At 48.1% G+C, this 14,265-nt stretch overlaps 1 protein-coding gene across 7 annotated transcripts in view; it reads right to left on the bottom strand.

The window, feature by feature from the left end:
• kmt2cb (lysine (K)-specific methyltransferase 2Cb) overlaps positions 1-14,179 on the bottom strand; it is a 36,467-nt gene extending 22,288 nt beyond the window's left edge. For 5 of the 7 annotated variants that reach the window (XM_049746367.2, XM_049746368.2, XM_049746370.2 and 2 more), the window contains exons 1-15: positions 13,434-14,179; positions 11,531-11,713; positions 8,359-8,447; positions 7,412-7,568; positions 6,511-6,717; positions 5,927-6,036; positions 5,738-5,847; positions 4,920-5,082; positions 4,669-4,840; positions 4,432-4,546; positions 4,169-4,344; positions 3,562-3,914; positions 2,102-2,161; positions 1,373-2,025; positions 171-293 (exon numbers count right to left, since the gene is read on the bottom strand). In XM_049746367.2, the coding sequence (XP_049602324.1) occupies positions 171-293; positions 1,373-2,025; positions 2,102-2,161; positions 3,562-3,914; positions 4,169-4,344; positions 4,432-4,546; positions 4,669-4,840; positions 4,920-5,082; positions 5,738-5,847; positions 5,927-6,036; positions 6,511-6,717; positions 7,412-7,568; positions 8,359-8,447; positions 11,531-11,712 (2,670 nt within the window). In that variant the 5' untranslated portion in view covers position 11,713; positions 13,434-14,179. The remainder of the gene's footprint in view (positions 1-170; positions 294-1,372; positions 2,026-2,101; positions 2,162-3,561; positions 3,915-4,168; positions 4,345-4,431; positions 4,547-4,668; positions 4,841-4,919; positions 5,083-5,737; positions 5,848-5,926; positions 6,037-6,510; positions 6,718-7,411; positions 7,569-8,358; positions 8,448-11,530; positions 11,714-13,433) is intronic. The other 2 variants (XM_049746372.2, XM_049746374.2) reach the window with 2 other exon arrangements.
• Between the last annotated feature and the right edge of the window lie 86 nt (positions 14,180-14,265).

Below are 14,265 nucleotides of genomic sequence, written 5' to 3'. Positions count from 1 at the left end.
CTTCCACTTTGAAAAAGTGTTTGCTTAGCCACTGGCCTAAGAGCCGCGGCCGCTCGCTTGGAAGTAGCGTCGGCAAACATGTAGATCACAGTGACATTCGGGAACACTCGGGGACTGTCGGTCACCACGGTAACTCGTGGAGCATCTCGTAGGCCACGGTATTTATTTACCACTCTGATGCTCCAGCTGGGGCTGCCAGAGTACTGCCTGGTCTTTAGGACATCCCACCCCTCTGGCTGGTCTGGAGACCAGGACAAGGGGGAGCTCACACTGCTATGGGGGCTCCATGCACCCTAAGGCAGGGGAGGAGGGGAGGTGAGAGAGAGGGAGGGCGACAAAAATGCAGCAACGTAAAAACAAAGCCAGCAAAGAAACAAAATGTACAAAGAATGATGTTAAAATGGGATGCGGTGAGTTTTTTCACATAGTCAATACAGTGGAACGCCCCAAAGAGAGCTACATTTGGGGAAAATACACAAAACTAGGGAAGGACCTGAGTGAACCATGTTAGACTGTGATACGGACCTGCTAACCGCTAGTCAAGCGTGCTGCCCCCTTTGGGAAGGTTGTTTGTGGACTTAGTAAATTCAACTCAAATAAAGCAACTGGATGTTTTGAACTTTGGAGGTTCCACTGTATTCATCCACCTATGCAAAAGTTTGAGATGGGAAAAAACGGTCGGCGTGCAAAAAAAAAAAAAAATAGTAGTAGTTGATGAGAGAACAATTTGGGCTTTTTTGGCCCCATGCATGTCGCTGCCGCCGCCTTTCTCGTGCAGATGTTAAACAACCTGCAAAGCCGCTCAGTGTTAATTGCACTTCATGCATGAGGACGTCATGGAAAGGAAGGAAGACCTGAAATGATCCAGACTGGCATGTTTGTATAAAAACCTGGCATTTCAATGAGGGGTGTGGCAACTTTGTTTTTTTTTAAATTTGAAAATGAGCTGATGGTGTCACGAGACAAACTGGTAGATGATAATGAGAGTAGTGCTTATTTGGCTCTACAAACACTCCATCTCAATATGCTGACGTGTTTGGCACGCCAACGTGATGAGATGGACAAATGGGTGACATTGGGAGGTAGGTGGTGGGTGAAAAGTCTTTGTGAACGTTTTGGCAATTGAACGGGATTTTGATCACAACACGTCACGAAGAGTAAGCGTATCGTTCTCCCTCTTGGCAGTGGAAGCAAAAAAAAAAAAAAAAACTAACACCAGACGCCCGATCCACCTTCATTCATAAAGTTGAGGCCTGACGTAACCCTCAAACAGACGTAACACAAAGTTTTCGATACCAAATAATACATTCCGCCGGGTAAAACGCAGACGTAAAATCGAATTAAATCACTGGCAGGATGTTTGGATTCCAACCTGTTTTACACGCGGCCTCCCTGGAGAAAACTTCCTTTTGGTGATGGCAGGCTTCCCCATCCCGATCTTGGGCGTAAGCGGTATAAGGGTAGTGGTGGGGATTCCGACGCCGTGCTCGCCAAAGGTCTGCGCCGGGTTGATCCCTCGGGCCACGGAATGGGAAGGAGCGGCGACCATCTCGCTCAACTGCTCGACACTTGTCTTGAGTGCTTTCTCCTCCGTGGACAAGCCGGGGAACGAAAGATGTGACATCTTCTCCGGTGTCCCGTCAAGTTCCTGGGACGCCGAGGCCTGGCGGAAATTGCCCTCCGTCCTGTCCTTAAGGTCTCTAGGGGTACTTTCCAAAAAAGAAGCCATGGCTACATCCATACGCAAACCTTGGGAGAGCGAGACTTCCATCGGTTGATTTGTGAGAGGTACTGATACAGTACTTAGTTCTTTGGTGGTTGAGATGATGGCCTTCAGATCCTTTGTGCTGGGGGTGAGCGCGCCCTGCTCGGGGGCGGTCTCTGTGTTTGCTGGCTTGATTTGTAAAGCGATTTCCTGCGCCGGTTGTGCCTCCGCCGTTAGACGCTCCTGGCTCAGAGCCGCGGGAGCGTCCGCAGGTATGACCCGGCTTCTCGCTGCTGCTGCTGCTGCTGCTGCTTTCATTTCTGAAAGACCAAAGGTGCCGCCATTACAACAAACGATTTGCACATCTGCCACTAGAAGAGAAGATTAAAAACAAACCTGGTTTGAATTCCGTGGCTTTGTACACCTCGCCCTTAACGTCTGGCCCCAGGGAGATGTCTAGAGAGAAAAGATAAGAGGTTTGTTTTCCAAAATACTCACTCTTACCGTACGTCGTGTGATGATTCAAAGCAAAGATGGGATAAACCAAATGAAAACAAGGCAAATGATCACCCCCCTCCATTCAGTGTCTTGATTTGATGGGTTCCGTCTCAACGATATCAACGCCCGCCCGTCATGAATAGAAGTAGTCAGGCCTGGCTTTGAGGCAACCCCCATTGAAAGAAATACACCGGCAGACAGTACACACAGTTTAGTCTTACGGGGCCACCCACAAGTTCCCATGTCACGCTGATCCCGACACCCACACGCATGCACCTGCGATGCATCTCTGCCAAGGAAGGGAGTCACCATGGCAACCAACATCCCGGGGCCTGTTGCTCTGGACTTGCGACTATGCAGCTTGCAGGTGCTCATCCGGTGCCCATGCCAGAAAGTCATTTAGGAGATGGCCCTCCCTCCAAGTCTCTGGTGCTTAGCTATTGACCCAGCTGAACACACACTCTCATTCATATTAATGCTCCGCTTGCCCCCCCACCCCCACCTTCCTATATGGCCTACAGTGAATGAGGTGATGTTGAGATAAATACACTGCTGTGATTAACACAGCAAAGCCTTTAAAAGTCAGGCGCACTTAAGCTTCCGGGAAAGATGACTTCATATACCGGGGGTGTTTATTTACTCATGGTCAATTAGAGGAAGGCCTGTACGGACGAAGACAAAAAAATATATAATGGCCATCGCAATTGACGGCAAGTGAAATTGTACTTCAAACCATTTTGGGTCACGAGAGTCACGGGTGTGCCGGAGCCTATCCCAACTGACTTTGGGCAGGAGGCGGGGTACACCCTGAACCAACCGGTTGCCAGCCAGTCGCACATAGACAAACAAGCGTCCAATTTAGAATGTGGGAGGAAACCAGAGTACCTGGAGAAAACCCAAAGTGTCTTCATACAATTACGGAGAAGGCACTAATATCGTTGCTCTCTGGAACGTGGTTTGAGCTTAAAGACGCCATCAGCGCATCACATGTAAATAATACACAGACGAGGAAAAATAACCGTAAGAATACAATACGTTCCGAGCAGCCAATTCTGCTCTCCAGTGGAGTCTAGACAGTGTGGGCAGTTGCAGCGCCAACTCCATCCCCAGCACACCAATCTATCCCGATGCCGTTCATTACTCTCAGATGAGCACATGCATGCCAAGCTGGAGCAGTGGCGCACACGAGCTTCTGCCAAGACGTGGCTGCTCCTGTTTTGATACGATGGAATTAAGCTTCACATGTGTGAAGACTTATTTGAAGGTACAGGATCATCATGTCACCAAAAAAAAAAAAGACATGGATAATATTTTGAGGAGAGATTAGACTCTTATGATGAATGGAAACAGGGACCCACCAGGCTCTTGGGCAAACGTAGCTGGCTTCTCCACCGGGACGGCATCCTCGGCAGGCTCTGGATCCGAGGGCAACGGAGCAGCGAGTAATTCCGGTTTGGGGTCATTGTGCATTTCAGGAAGCGGGCGAATGCCAGTTTCTAGGTCCGTGTGCTTTTGAGCCAGCTGCGAGCCAGTCTCGGAGTCTGTGTGCGATGAGGCCGGCTGAGGGCAAAGCTCTGGGCCAGTCTCCATATCCTCGGCTTGAAGCACGCACACTGCAGTGGGAGACCTGCAGTTGGAGCATACAAAGTCCTCTCTGGGGTGGTTTTCCGTTTGGCCCGAGTTCTGACGCTCACAGTCCAGGTGAAGCCATCTGAAAAGAGCGCAAAGTCGTTAATGCTTGTGTGTTTTGTTTATCGTTCTGTAACACGTTTTCCTCATCAAAAAATGGTGCTAAGAAAAGAATGTGAAAAGAGACTACAAAAGCTGTTACTTTTGGAAGCTTTCCTCTTTCTGTTTTTTTCTTTCTTGATGGCTTGTTACAACTCCAATATTGACCTTTTTTTTTTTCATTTGGAATAACCGAAATTGGCGTTGAACCTATGAAAGCCTTGTTTTTCAACGTACCTCTTGCAAGTGTGGCAGAGGAGAAGGTCTTTGTGATGCTCAGGGTCCAAGATGCAGGCACACAAAGGACAGCTGAGAGCGGGATCCTGGTTTTGGACACAACTCTCACACAGCAGGCTGGTGTGGTGCCACAGCCCGCTGGTTCGAGTTCCGCACTGGATGCAAACCCTGCAGTTCTACCAGGCAAAGGACACTTAGTCAGTCGAGCCATTCGGACATTTGCAAATTCCAAATCCGGCGCCACGGAGCCAGGTTTCACCTACCTTACATCTCCAGCCATTGGTTGGCAGAGCATCCATGGCAGGTTGCAGGCAGAACGTGTGGTATCCTTTGTCACACATGTCACACACCAGCATTTTAGTGTCCTCTCCTGGGTTCCTGCAGAAGGTGGCCGGATTAAATCCTATGACTGTTTTGACGACGGCCATCAATGACCGAGTTCTTCAGAAATGATCCGAAAGAAATTAGGCTCATTCCTGTTGGCCCGTTGACTGACTCACTTGCACGTCTGGCAGACTTTACACTCGGGACACTGCCACCCGGCCCTCCTCAGAGGGGTCACGGCCATGTCCAGGCAGATCCCGTGATAATGCTGTCCACAACTGGTGCAGAAGAGTTGGTCCAGTAGATCCCCCGGGCTGTCGCATAACGCGCAATTTGCATCGTCAACAACTGTGGATAGGAAAATGCAAACGTGAGCTAGGCAATCGTTGGGAGTTGACGGCTGATGATGTCGTTGAAGGTGGCTTACATTTGTGCATGGCCAAATCTATGTGTTCTGGGCAGAGGAGCGACAGACTCCTGATATCCTGAAAGGCCCCTGCTGCCCCAGCACAGGGGTAATGGTAGAGTTGAGTACATCCTTCAGCACAGCACTTAATGGATGCTCCAAGGCGCTTACAGTATGCACAGTGCTGCAGCGGGCGAGAGAGAGGGAGAGAGAGAGAGAGAGAGAGAGAGAGAGAGAGAGAGAGAGAGAGAGAGAGAGAGAGAGAGAGAGAGAGAGAGAGAGAGAGAGAGAGAGAGAGGGAGGGAGGGAGGGAGGGAGGGAGAGAGAGAGAGAGAGAGAGAGAGAGAGAGAGAGAGAGAGAGAGAGAGAGAGAGAGAGAGAGAGAGAGAGAGAGAGAGAGAGAGAGAGAGAGAGAGAGAGAGACTTGGGTTGAGTAAAAAGAGGCATGTCTTTGTTCTGCCCAATAGTCAAATGTTGCATTTGCTGGATTGACTCATTCTCAACTGTCTGTCCATCAACTCAAAATCCACTAAACTTTTTCTTCCATCTGTGACAGAAGTGCGCTTGAATAGCCGCTCAAGTGAAGGATTTGGCGACAGACTACACAAGCGAGAGGTGGCAAACACAAACGCAGCAAAGTGCCTTTGCGCGTGCTACGTAGCTAAGCCGCCACGAGAGCTCGGCCTCGGTCGAGTGGCGTGACCTTTTCCATTTCACAGTTGACAGAGCCACAGGGCTGAGCTGACCTTTAGCAGCTAGACTGATCCGTCGGCTTTCCTGTGCCTCAGTGAGGAAGGCATGCCTTCCCCAACACATTAAGATGGCCCGCCCAAACTCACCTTTGTGCTCCCTGAGTCAATGGCTCGGTCCACATTAAGCAGAGATTGTCCCTCGCCCTCGCAAACGCCTTCGGACCATGAGGCACAACTCTGATGTGCCCAGCATTCGCCTGTTGTATGCAAAACATCAAAAGATAGAATTTGAAACAAAAGGTAAGAAAACAACTGAAGATTAACGTCGACTCCTACCTGACTCAAAGAGAGACCGGACGTTGAGATCTTGTGGAAGGCCGACATGAGAGAGCTCATCCCAAAATCGACTTGCCGGGTCTGGATCGCCCTCGCTCTTTTCAGACCCGCTGGACACAAAGGTTCAAGTTTTATTCTTTTTTTTTAAGACCACAGGAGGATGTGCATCTTTCAACAAAATAAAAAGATAACAAATGGATAGAGTGCATGTGTGTGGGAGGGGCAGGAGGAAGAGGAAGAGAAGAGAGCCATCTTGTCATCTGGCATGGACACAAAGACGCTTGCTGTTGCGGCTCAAGAAACGGCTTCACATTTGCAGACTTCACCCCTGATTAGGACGCTAACGTAACATTTTCCTCTCTCACGCACCTCACTGACAAATCAATTGCGATTGTTCCCCCCCTGCGCTGCGCACCCTCCCCTGAGGTCATGTGACACAGGCGAGGGCTGGCCTTGACCAATCACATGGCAACACGAACCAATCAACTGTTGGTTTGGCGAGCTGCCAGAGCGCATTACGGCTCCCGCCGGGAACACGGAACGAAGCCCGCCGAGTTCCAAATGAGGCAAAGACTATCTCTTACTTGGGAAGTTTCTGCTGTCCTGAGGTGGTCTCACCAGCCGCGTGCGGCTCAGCCGACCCGGCGCCGTTAACGCCCTTGTTCACGGACTCCTCCCCATCTTTGCATCTGAGGAGATCGTTGACGGGCAGCGTGGCGCTGAACGCTCGCAGTTCCCCCTGACCCAACAGGCTGCGAGTCCCGCAGTAACAGAAGGCACAAAGATGCTCACTGAAAAGGAGAAACCGGTGGATACAGGCCGTGAGATAGGTAGACAACAACAGCATCTTCCCGGTAACGACAATAGAGACGGAACGCGTGAGCGTGGGGCGTTGCCATGCACACGCGGGTGCACGCGCCGCCTCGCATTGTCGTTCAGGGACAGCCGGCAGCCTCGGTTTCCTCGGCTGAATGATTAGCCTCCGCTTAGCGACGCAAGTTCAAAAGAAGGGATCGACAGCTTTCAAGACAATGCAAGGCTGACGCCACATGAATAAGTCATGCTAGCCACGTAGCAGCCGCGGCTACGGGCAGCTTGTGCTCATTCTTACGCATGTTTATATTAGCGAGTGCAGTTAAGTGAATGGAAGCTACGTTCAAATCTAGCTAGCTATCATTTCAAACCTCGGCCATGACAAGATAACTTCCTTGGTGAGGCCACATAATGTAATGTAGACAGACATGTTTTTTTCCCCACATTTGTACTCAGAAAGACGACCTTGTTATTAATCTCCCGCCGTTGTTTTTGCCTTCCATCACTAACATTGATAGCATGAACGGCAAAGACTGATAACAACCTCCGTGGCACTGGGGAGGAGGAAAAGCTACCAGTCAACCAACCGATGACTGAGTTTCATTATATGCAAGCGCACGGGCAAGTTCGCACGGAAGGAAATTCACAGTCGAGGGCTTTGTTGTTGCTGACCTGCTTTGGACTCCTCGACTTGCTGCTGGGACAGACGGCGCTGTAAGAGTCTCGGGTGGAGGGCCGTGAGCCGGAAGAGGAGCTGGAGAGGGCGTGTCCTCCTCTGGCGCATCACTGCTCACCACTTCCACAGTCTCCCCTGCTTGGATTTCTGTTTCTAAAGGTGAAAGAAAAATGGAATGATCAGTCTGTCGAAAAATGTCATTTTGTTTGCCGGATATGAATAAAGTCGTAGTCGTTTTTTTTTTTAAGGGAGCGTCAATTACACATTTCTAAAAAAGCGTCTCTGGGCGAACCTTTCTCTACCTTATGTCCCGCTGTTATGCAACAGTGTTGCTCATTTACATATTCACAAAGTTTATCCGTCAGCTCGGCAGGGAGGAGGATTGAGAGTCACTTTCAAGCAGCGGCTAGACGAGACTGTCTCAAAAGAGGCGCCGTCGTACAGGAACAATTTTGCAAAAAGATTGAATAGCAATTTTCCTGACCGATATCACATCAATTTTCTTCAAATCAAGCTCCTGTGTAATTTTTCCGTGTGTACATCATATACATCTGCGACGGGTGCTAGGTCGACCTAATAAACAAAAATTCAAGATCCCCCACTCGCCAGGGTATCAAGCATGAAAATAAATGGGAACTCGGAGCCAGCATCACATGACTTGATGTACACTACACTCATTTAGAAAAAAAAAAAAAAAAGTGTCTGGAGAGACTGATGGGATTTTAAAAAGCTTTTATGAGGCATTAGCCTTGGGCTCTTTCCCACTGCTCCTCAATGGTAATCTTAGAGCAGGAGCGAAAGAGTGAGGCGAGGGGGACTCGAAAGCCACCCTCGCCCAAGCCCAAGCTTTTCCTTAATAGCCCTGAAGAGGAAGGTCAAGGTAGCATGAAAAAGCTCTCATGCAGCCTCCACTGAATGACCGACCGTTTCAGTGTGCTCTTACCTGTGTCCTGAGGGCCAATGGACTCTGTTATCTCTGTTCCATCCATACTGTCTTCCTCATCCATGATAGCCCTACCTCTGGTGCGGCCCCTGAGGCAAGAAAGAGGCAAAAGCAAATAAATGCAGGCAATGGAAATTTGATGTAGCCACAGGCTATCATTGGGCTGGAAAGATAGCATATCTGCTTCGTATTGCCATTAGGGAAGAAATACATAAAAAAAAAATATCGCATATGAGTTTCGATAATGCTTCAACAGGCATCTGTCGTTCAAAAGAACACATCCGATACCAAGCATCGATATTTTACACATACGAGTCCACTGCACGCCGTAACCACCAAACAGCGTTTGCCACGAACTTCGTAAACCGAAAACCCTTTGTATACACTAAATGACTGTCATTCAAATCTTGTTAAAACTGCTTGCTTAAAAAAAAAAAAAAAAAAAAAAAAAAAAAAAAAAAAACATTTCCTGTGTGTCTACAAAAATATACACTTGTGAAAAAAGTGGAATAACCCCTTCGTGTGTGGCCCCACTACGGGAGACTGTCCCAGAAGCAAGACGATAAAAACGCACGGAAAAAAAAGCTACGTCAGCACTTCACACGTCAACACTTGCAAGCATCCGACTGCGCGCCGGCCGGCCGGCTCATACAAATTGGATGCTCACGCGTGCACACGACTTAAATAGTAGGGAGCCTTTGTCAGCTTCCTGACATCATCTCGGAGGCGGCACGTGGAGCGCATACGACTGTTAACATGCTACACGAGAAAAGCAAACACCGCCCAAATGAGAGAAGTTTTGTCTCAGGGGTGCTTAGAAGGATGCAGACGCTCCGAGAAGGAGGAGGAGATGGCAGGAAGTGGGCTGGCATCATTTTGATGTCACCAGAGAGAGAAGAGGAAAACACACACACACACACAAATCAGTGGCTGGAATCCAAATGGCCCCCTCCCTTAAAATCACTTCCATGTCAAGATAAGTAACAACCCAAAAGTATGAGGGGGATAAAGCCAAACCTTGCCATTTTATTTCACACTTACCTGCAAGCACAGCTTAATTGAGCGCCATCTATCTAGCCAGCCATCAAAAATGTGTGCACAGCTGAACCAAAGAAGAGCTTTATTGGCATTTTAAGCCATATAGAAATATGACACTCGAATATTGGTAGTATAAAGTTCTACTCAACTACCCACCAGGGACAAGAACGAGGGGTGCGAATCACACGCTATCGTAGCGGAAGGATACCGGGGAATTTGTCCACTGGCCACGAAGAGAACTGGGATTATTTGCAAACGCGGCAAATTCTCACCGTGCACAACCGGCTGCTGTGGTGTGTCCGGTTATTGTAAAAGCTATTCATTGTCGGAGAATATAGATTGCAAGGCATTCCCACAGTGTGAGATTTTCTTTTCATTAGTTACTGTACCGAAAAAAATATCAGCGACACCATCCGTGTTGAGTCGACTTGCCCATTATCAGCATCACCTTTCAGTCGTGCAATTGCAACTGCGTGTTGAATCGAGCTTTACTCAGTGACCTCAAACGTTAAGTTAAAAAAAAAAAAAAAAAACACAGTAGTCAGACATGATTAAATACTTGTGTGTACAACTGCAACAGAAAAGGCAACATTTTCATTTACATGTTCCTCTGTATTATTCCCCACAAAAAATACATTTTCAGCACAAGCCAGAGAGCCATGCAGAAATTTTGCCATGCAGAAAGACTTTTCATCTATGCACCCCTCCTCCTCCTCCTCCTCCCCTCCCCAGTCCCACCACAGCAAGGGAGGAAAAAAAAAAAAAAAGGTGAAAATAATGCTGTGGTAAGTAGTCCCAGCTAACAGTGTGCTGCCTGGAAAACATGACAGGGATCGCATGGCATTGGAATGGACTGGCAAACAGATGGAACGTGGGCAAAGGAGTGTATCGTGTCTTAATATTTGCCTAGGCTAACTCTGTGCAGTGTGTTTCCCAGGCTCGTGTGAGGGTTGTCCGGTCCTCCTGCATCCTCCCCCAATCCAAAAACATACTTCTTAGGTTCATCCACTTGCAAATGGCTGGCGACCAGTCCAGGGTGTATCCGCAGCAACTTTAATGTTCCTTATCAATAGTAAAAAGTATACATTTTCGCAGACTAGGGAAATTAATTATAAAAAAGCGGAGCGTTCATTGCATGGCACTTGGATGTTGAAATTGACCGGCTTCTTGTGCAACTAATTATCAATATAGGCTGTTCAGCGAAGGAAGCGTGGTTTCCATGACTCAATATGTGGTTGCGTCATGAGCGGCAGTCAGCTGGCTGCTCTTGCACGTCACCTCCTGTTAAAACAGACTGCTGCATGCAGGTCTCGAGTGGTTTTGCCTCCTCTTGATCGAGGTTGGGCACCAAAAACGTCATTTGACATCCACACCATTAAAGAGCATTTCAATCCGGGACAGAAGAAAACGGAAACAGAATCAACGTACCACGAGTAGGACCAGGACCTGGTACAAGTCCATCACGGTAGACCAAAACTGAACACTGTGTAAGAGAGCTAACGATGCTGCCTTTCTAGCTTATAGCTCCGCAAACTTCGTAGCGGTGATCAATTGCCAATAATCAAAGATAAACACACAACATAGTAATGAGTCCTTGATCAAAAGAGATATTTGATTGCAGTTTGATCATCTGCCAGGATTAAAAGGGGGTTGTATCACATCAACTCACAACCTGACTTGCCAGTTCATCAAGTGCACTCGCTTATTTGGTGCACACCAAGATCATCATGGTTCACACTTGACTTCACAAAAATAAATTCCCCGGGGTCTGCTAGCTTAATGCTAGTATATAATATGAAACACCATAGATGGGCTAGCAGAAAATTAGCATCAATGTTGCAGTTAAGCGTGTTCCTCGCCCCTGATGTGAATAGCGGCAATCGGGAAAGATGTATCGTGGCACTCTAATGAACACCATGGTGTCAAGGGATATTTCTGTTTCTCATTTTCCAGGGACGGTCCCTGCACCAAATTTGTCCACCCCTCCACAAAGTTTCTTAAAAATCACTAAAGTTGTTTTATTGTGAAAAACACATGAAGGCTCAAAGAGGCAGCCTCCAATTTAAAAAAAATGGCCGCTCACCAACGCATCAAACAATCAAAATGACGCCTTGACATAAAAGCGAAAACATACTTCTTTCGGTTTTCAGAGGAAGCCGAGAGTTGCGCCTGGGCTGGGCAGGTGGCGGCGGCCTCCTTGCATGGCCTGCCACGTGCTCGCTGGTCGGCATGAGCCGGACTCTCTGCCCCTGCAAGGCTGGTGGGAGGTGAGCAGCCCTGGTCAGAGGGCTCCACAGTCGGTTCCTCTGATGACATTCTGACACAAACAAACAAAGACGCTATCACGGTGGCACATTTCCTGAGGCATTCCCATCAGTAGGATTTTTTTTTTTTTTTTTTACTTCCTTTGCTTTTAATTGGCAAACTCCATTTGAAAGGGAATCACTTTGGCACTGACACTGCAAATGTTTTGCCAAAAAAAATGTACTATTCACTCATCTGGTGTTTAGTTGACGTAAGCGGTGACGTCCAAATAGTTTAGGGCGGATTTGGGATAAATTACGATGCATGAAAATGTCATATTTTGTATAAGCAAAGAGGTTTTCATAATCCGGTTTGCCTTTTCGGTATCATTCATGCAAAAGCTACTAAACTGATTTTGGTTAAGCTTTGTGGAGGGATGGATCTTTGGCCAGGGAAGAACCCTTTGAATTCCGATGCATCATCCTTATGTGTTCATTCTTCGGTACCAGACTCTCAATGACTAAATTCACGACAGGGACAAGAAGAGGGGAGGTATTTGCGAAGATGTTTACCCTGATTGGGCTCATTTGGTCGAGTCGAATGTAAGCAAATCACCTGGCAACATTTTCTTTTCCCAAACACTTTTTGGCACAAAGACGTCAAATCTTGAAGGGGATCTGACACCATTTGACTACCTCGTTTCATTTTCGCTTGTGTCTGATTGCTCTCATTATGCCTACGGGCTCTTTAGACAGATGGTGGTCCAATAACACAAGACATACAAGTCATTAGAAGGACACGAGTGATATACAAAGGAGTATCCGGGCTATGCTGAAACCAAGAGAATCACTGGGAGAAACTTTTGTTTTGACCATCGTTAAACTTGCAAAGCACAATCGCACACCAAGCGACGTGGCCAAATACGACAACTGACAATGGCGAACAAATCTTGGCTCAGCTCATCGGACGACGATCACACCCAACACGGGAGCATCTGAGGTGAACCCACAGGGTAGTCACGACTACCGCCATGGGCTCCAGTGTACACATGCAAACGTGAGCTTTTGTTAACTCCAGCTTGGGTACAAAGCACTTGCAAACACACACACAGACACACACACTCGCCTGTTGCATTGAACTACTATATAACAGAAAGAAAATCAACTAAATGCATGGCAATGAGACTCAATGTACTTTTTTTTTCACTTGGTTCTGGCAGGAGTTTAGAAGTGTCGCACTGAGCAAACAAGTTCACTTTTCTGTGTAAATGCTTCCTATGAGTTCAAGTGAAAGATGAAGTCATCACTTATGCAGCATTTTCACAAAACCCTACATTACATCAGTCGATGATGATAATGATAACTAGTCGATGAGCCAACTTCCCAGGCGGCGATGAGCATCTGTGCCCAACACACACGCACGCACAAAGGCTAGGTCTATTGAATGCAACGCAAGTGTGTTGGTGAACTACAATGCCACACAAGTGGGGAGGATGCTTACATAATGGCCTGGCTTTAGCTCTCCCGTTGCACCGATAAAACGAGCACCGTTAGTGTGTGAATGTTTCGATTGTATTACAACAACTCCCATTTAAATACAGCGATCGTGATACATTCGTTCGATAGAATGTTTTGTTGAATAGTCCGAGTCATGGAGGCGACCCCCCCCCCCCCACCACACACACACACACACACTTACACACACCTCCACCCCCCATTGACAACAGGAGATGGAGGTCCAAGCTTCCACAAACAATAAATTACAAAATTTAAGAAAATGCCAATTTGCCATACCTTCCAGCCCCTACGAATAGTGAATCTTCCTCTTCATGTCCAGAATGGCTGGAGGGGATGAAACGTCAAGGTTTGCTCAACTAGCTAGCTAGCTAGCGAGTTAATCAAGCTAGCTAGCTTCTCTCCGATGAAGCGCAGCTCTCAAAATGCATTGCGCGTATCGTTCTATTCCGGCGCCGCAAGGTTATTCCCAACTTTGCCCATTTGATGCTAGGAGCGCTGCTTGAAATCCGTCAGAAAAAGCGCTTCCCTGGCACACGCATTTGGGAGGAGTGAAGCGGGGGGATCACTTTCCTTTCTCCAATGACAGCTGTCGTCGCACGAGTTGGGGTTATGTAGCTACTTGCTGTTAGCCACCCAAGTCTGCTGCCAGAAATGTCTCGCATTCACCTTCGTAAAAAAGCCCCCCAAAAAATCCCGGTCAAGGCTCCATGACGGCGTTCGAATCCACAGCGAGACGCCAGGCGACGGCTCGGAGGGGGGTCGCCGACGGCTCGCTCGGCAACTGGTTCTATTTTCTTCAGCTGCGACAAGCTGCGGGACCCAGCGGCCAGTTACAAGACGCTCGTAGCCACCCTGCCACGCAGTAACAAGCGCCTCGCCACACATGCACGAATAAACATGAGCTCGATGGGACCTCCGCGTCGGCTCCCGTGAGGAAAAACTGCGAATTGGTGATGAAATTTCGCAAAATTAAGTTGATGCTTGCGCCTCGGTCCAGCCTGGAACTGTGGCCATGGCTAATGATAAGTGGCACCGAAGCACGGCCCCCGCTTGGCTGCTCAAAAAGTAGACCCAACTAACACCGCGCGTAAAATTATTTCCGCGTTGA

This window comes from Syngnathus scovelli, chromosome 17, assembly GCF_024217435.2.
Source record: "Syngnathus scovelli strain Florida chromosome 17, RoL_Ssco_1.2, whole genome shotgun sequence".
NCBI lineage: Eukaryota > Metazoa > Chordata > Actinopteri > Syngnathiformes > Syngnathidae > Syngnathus > Syngnathus scovelli.
The sequence above is the reverse complement of the archived record's forward strand: the minus strand, read 5'-3'. Positions and strand labels throughout refer to the sequence as shown.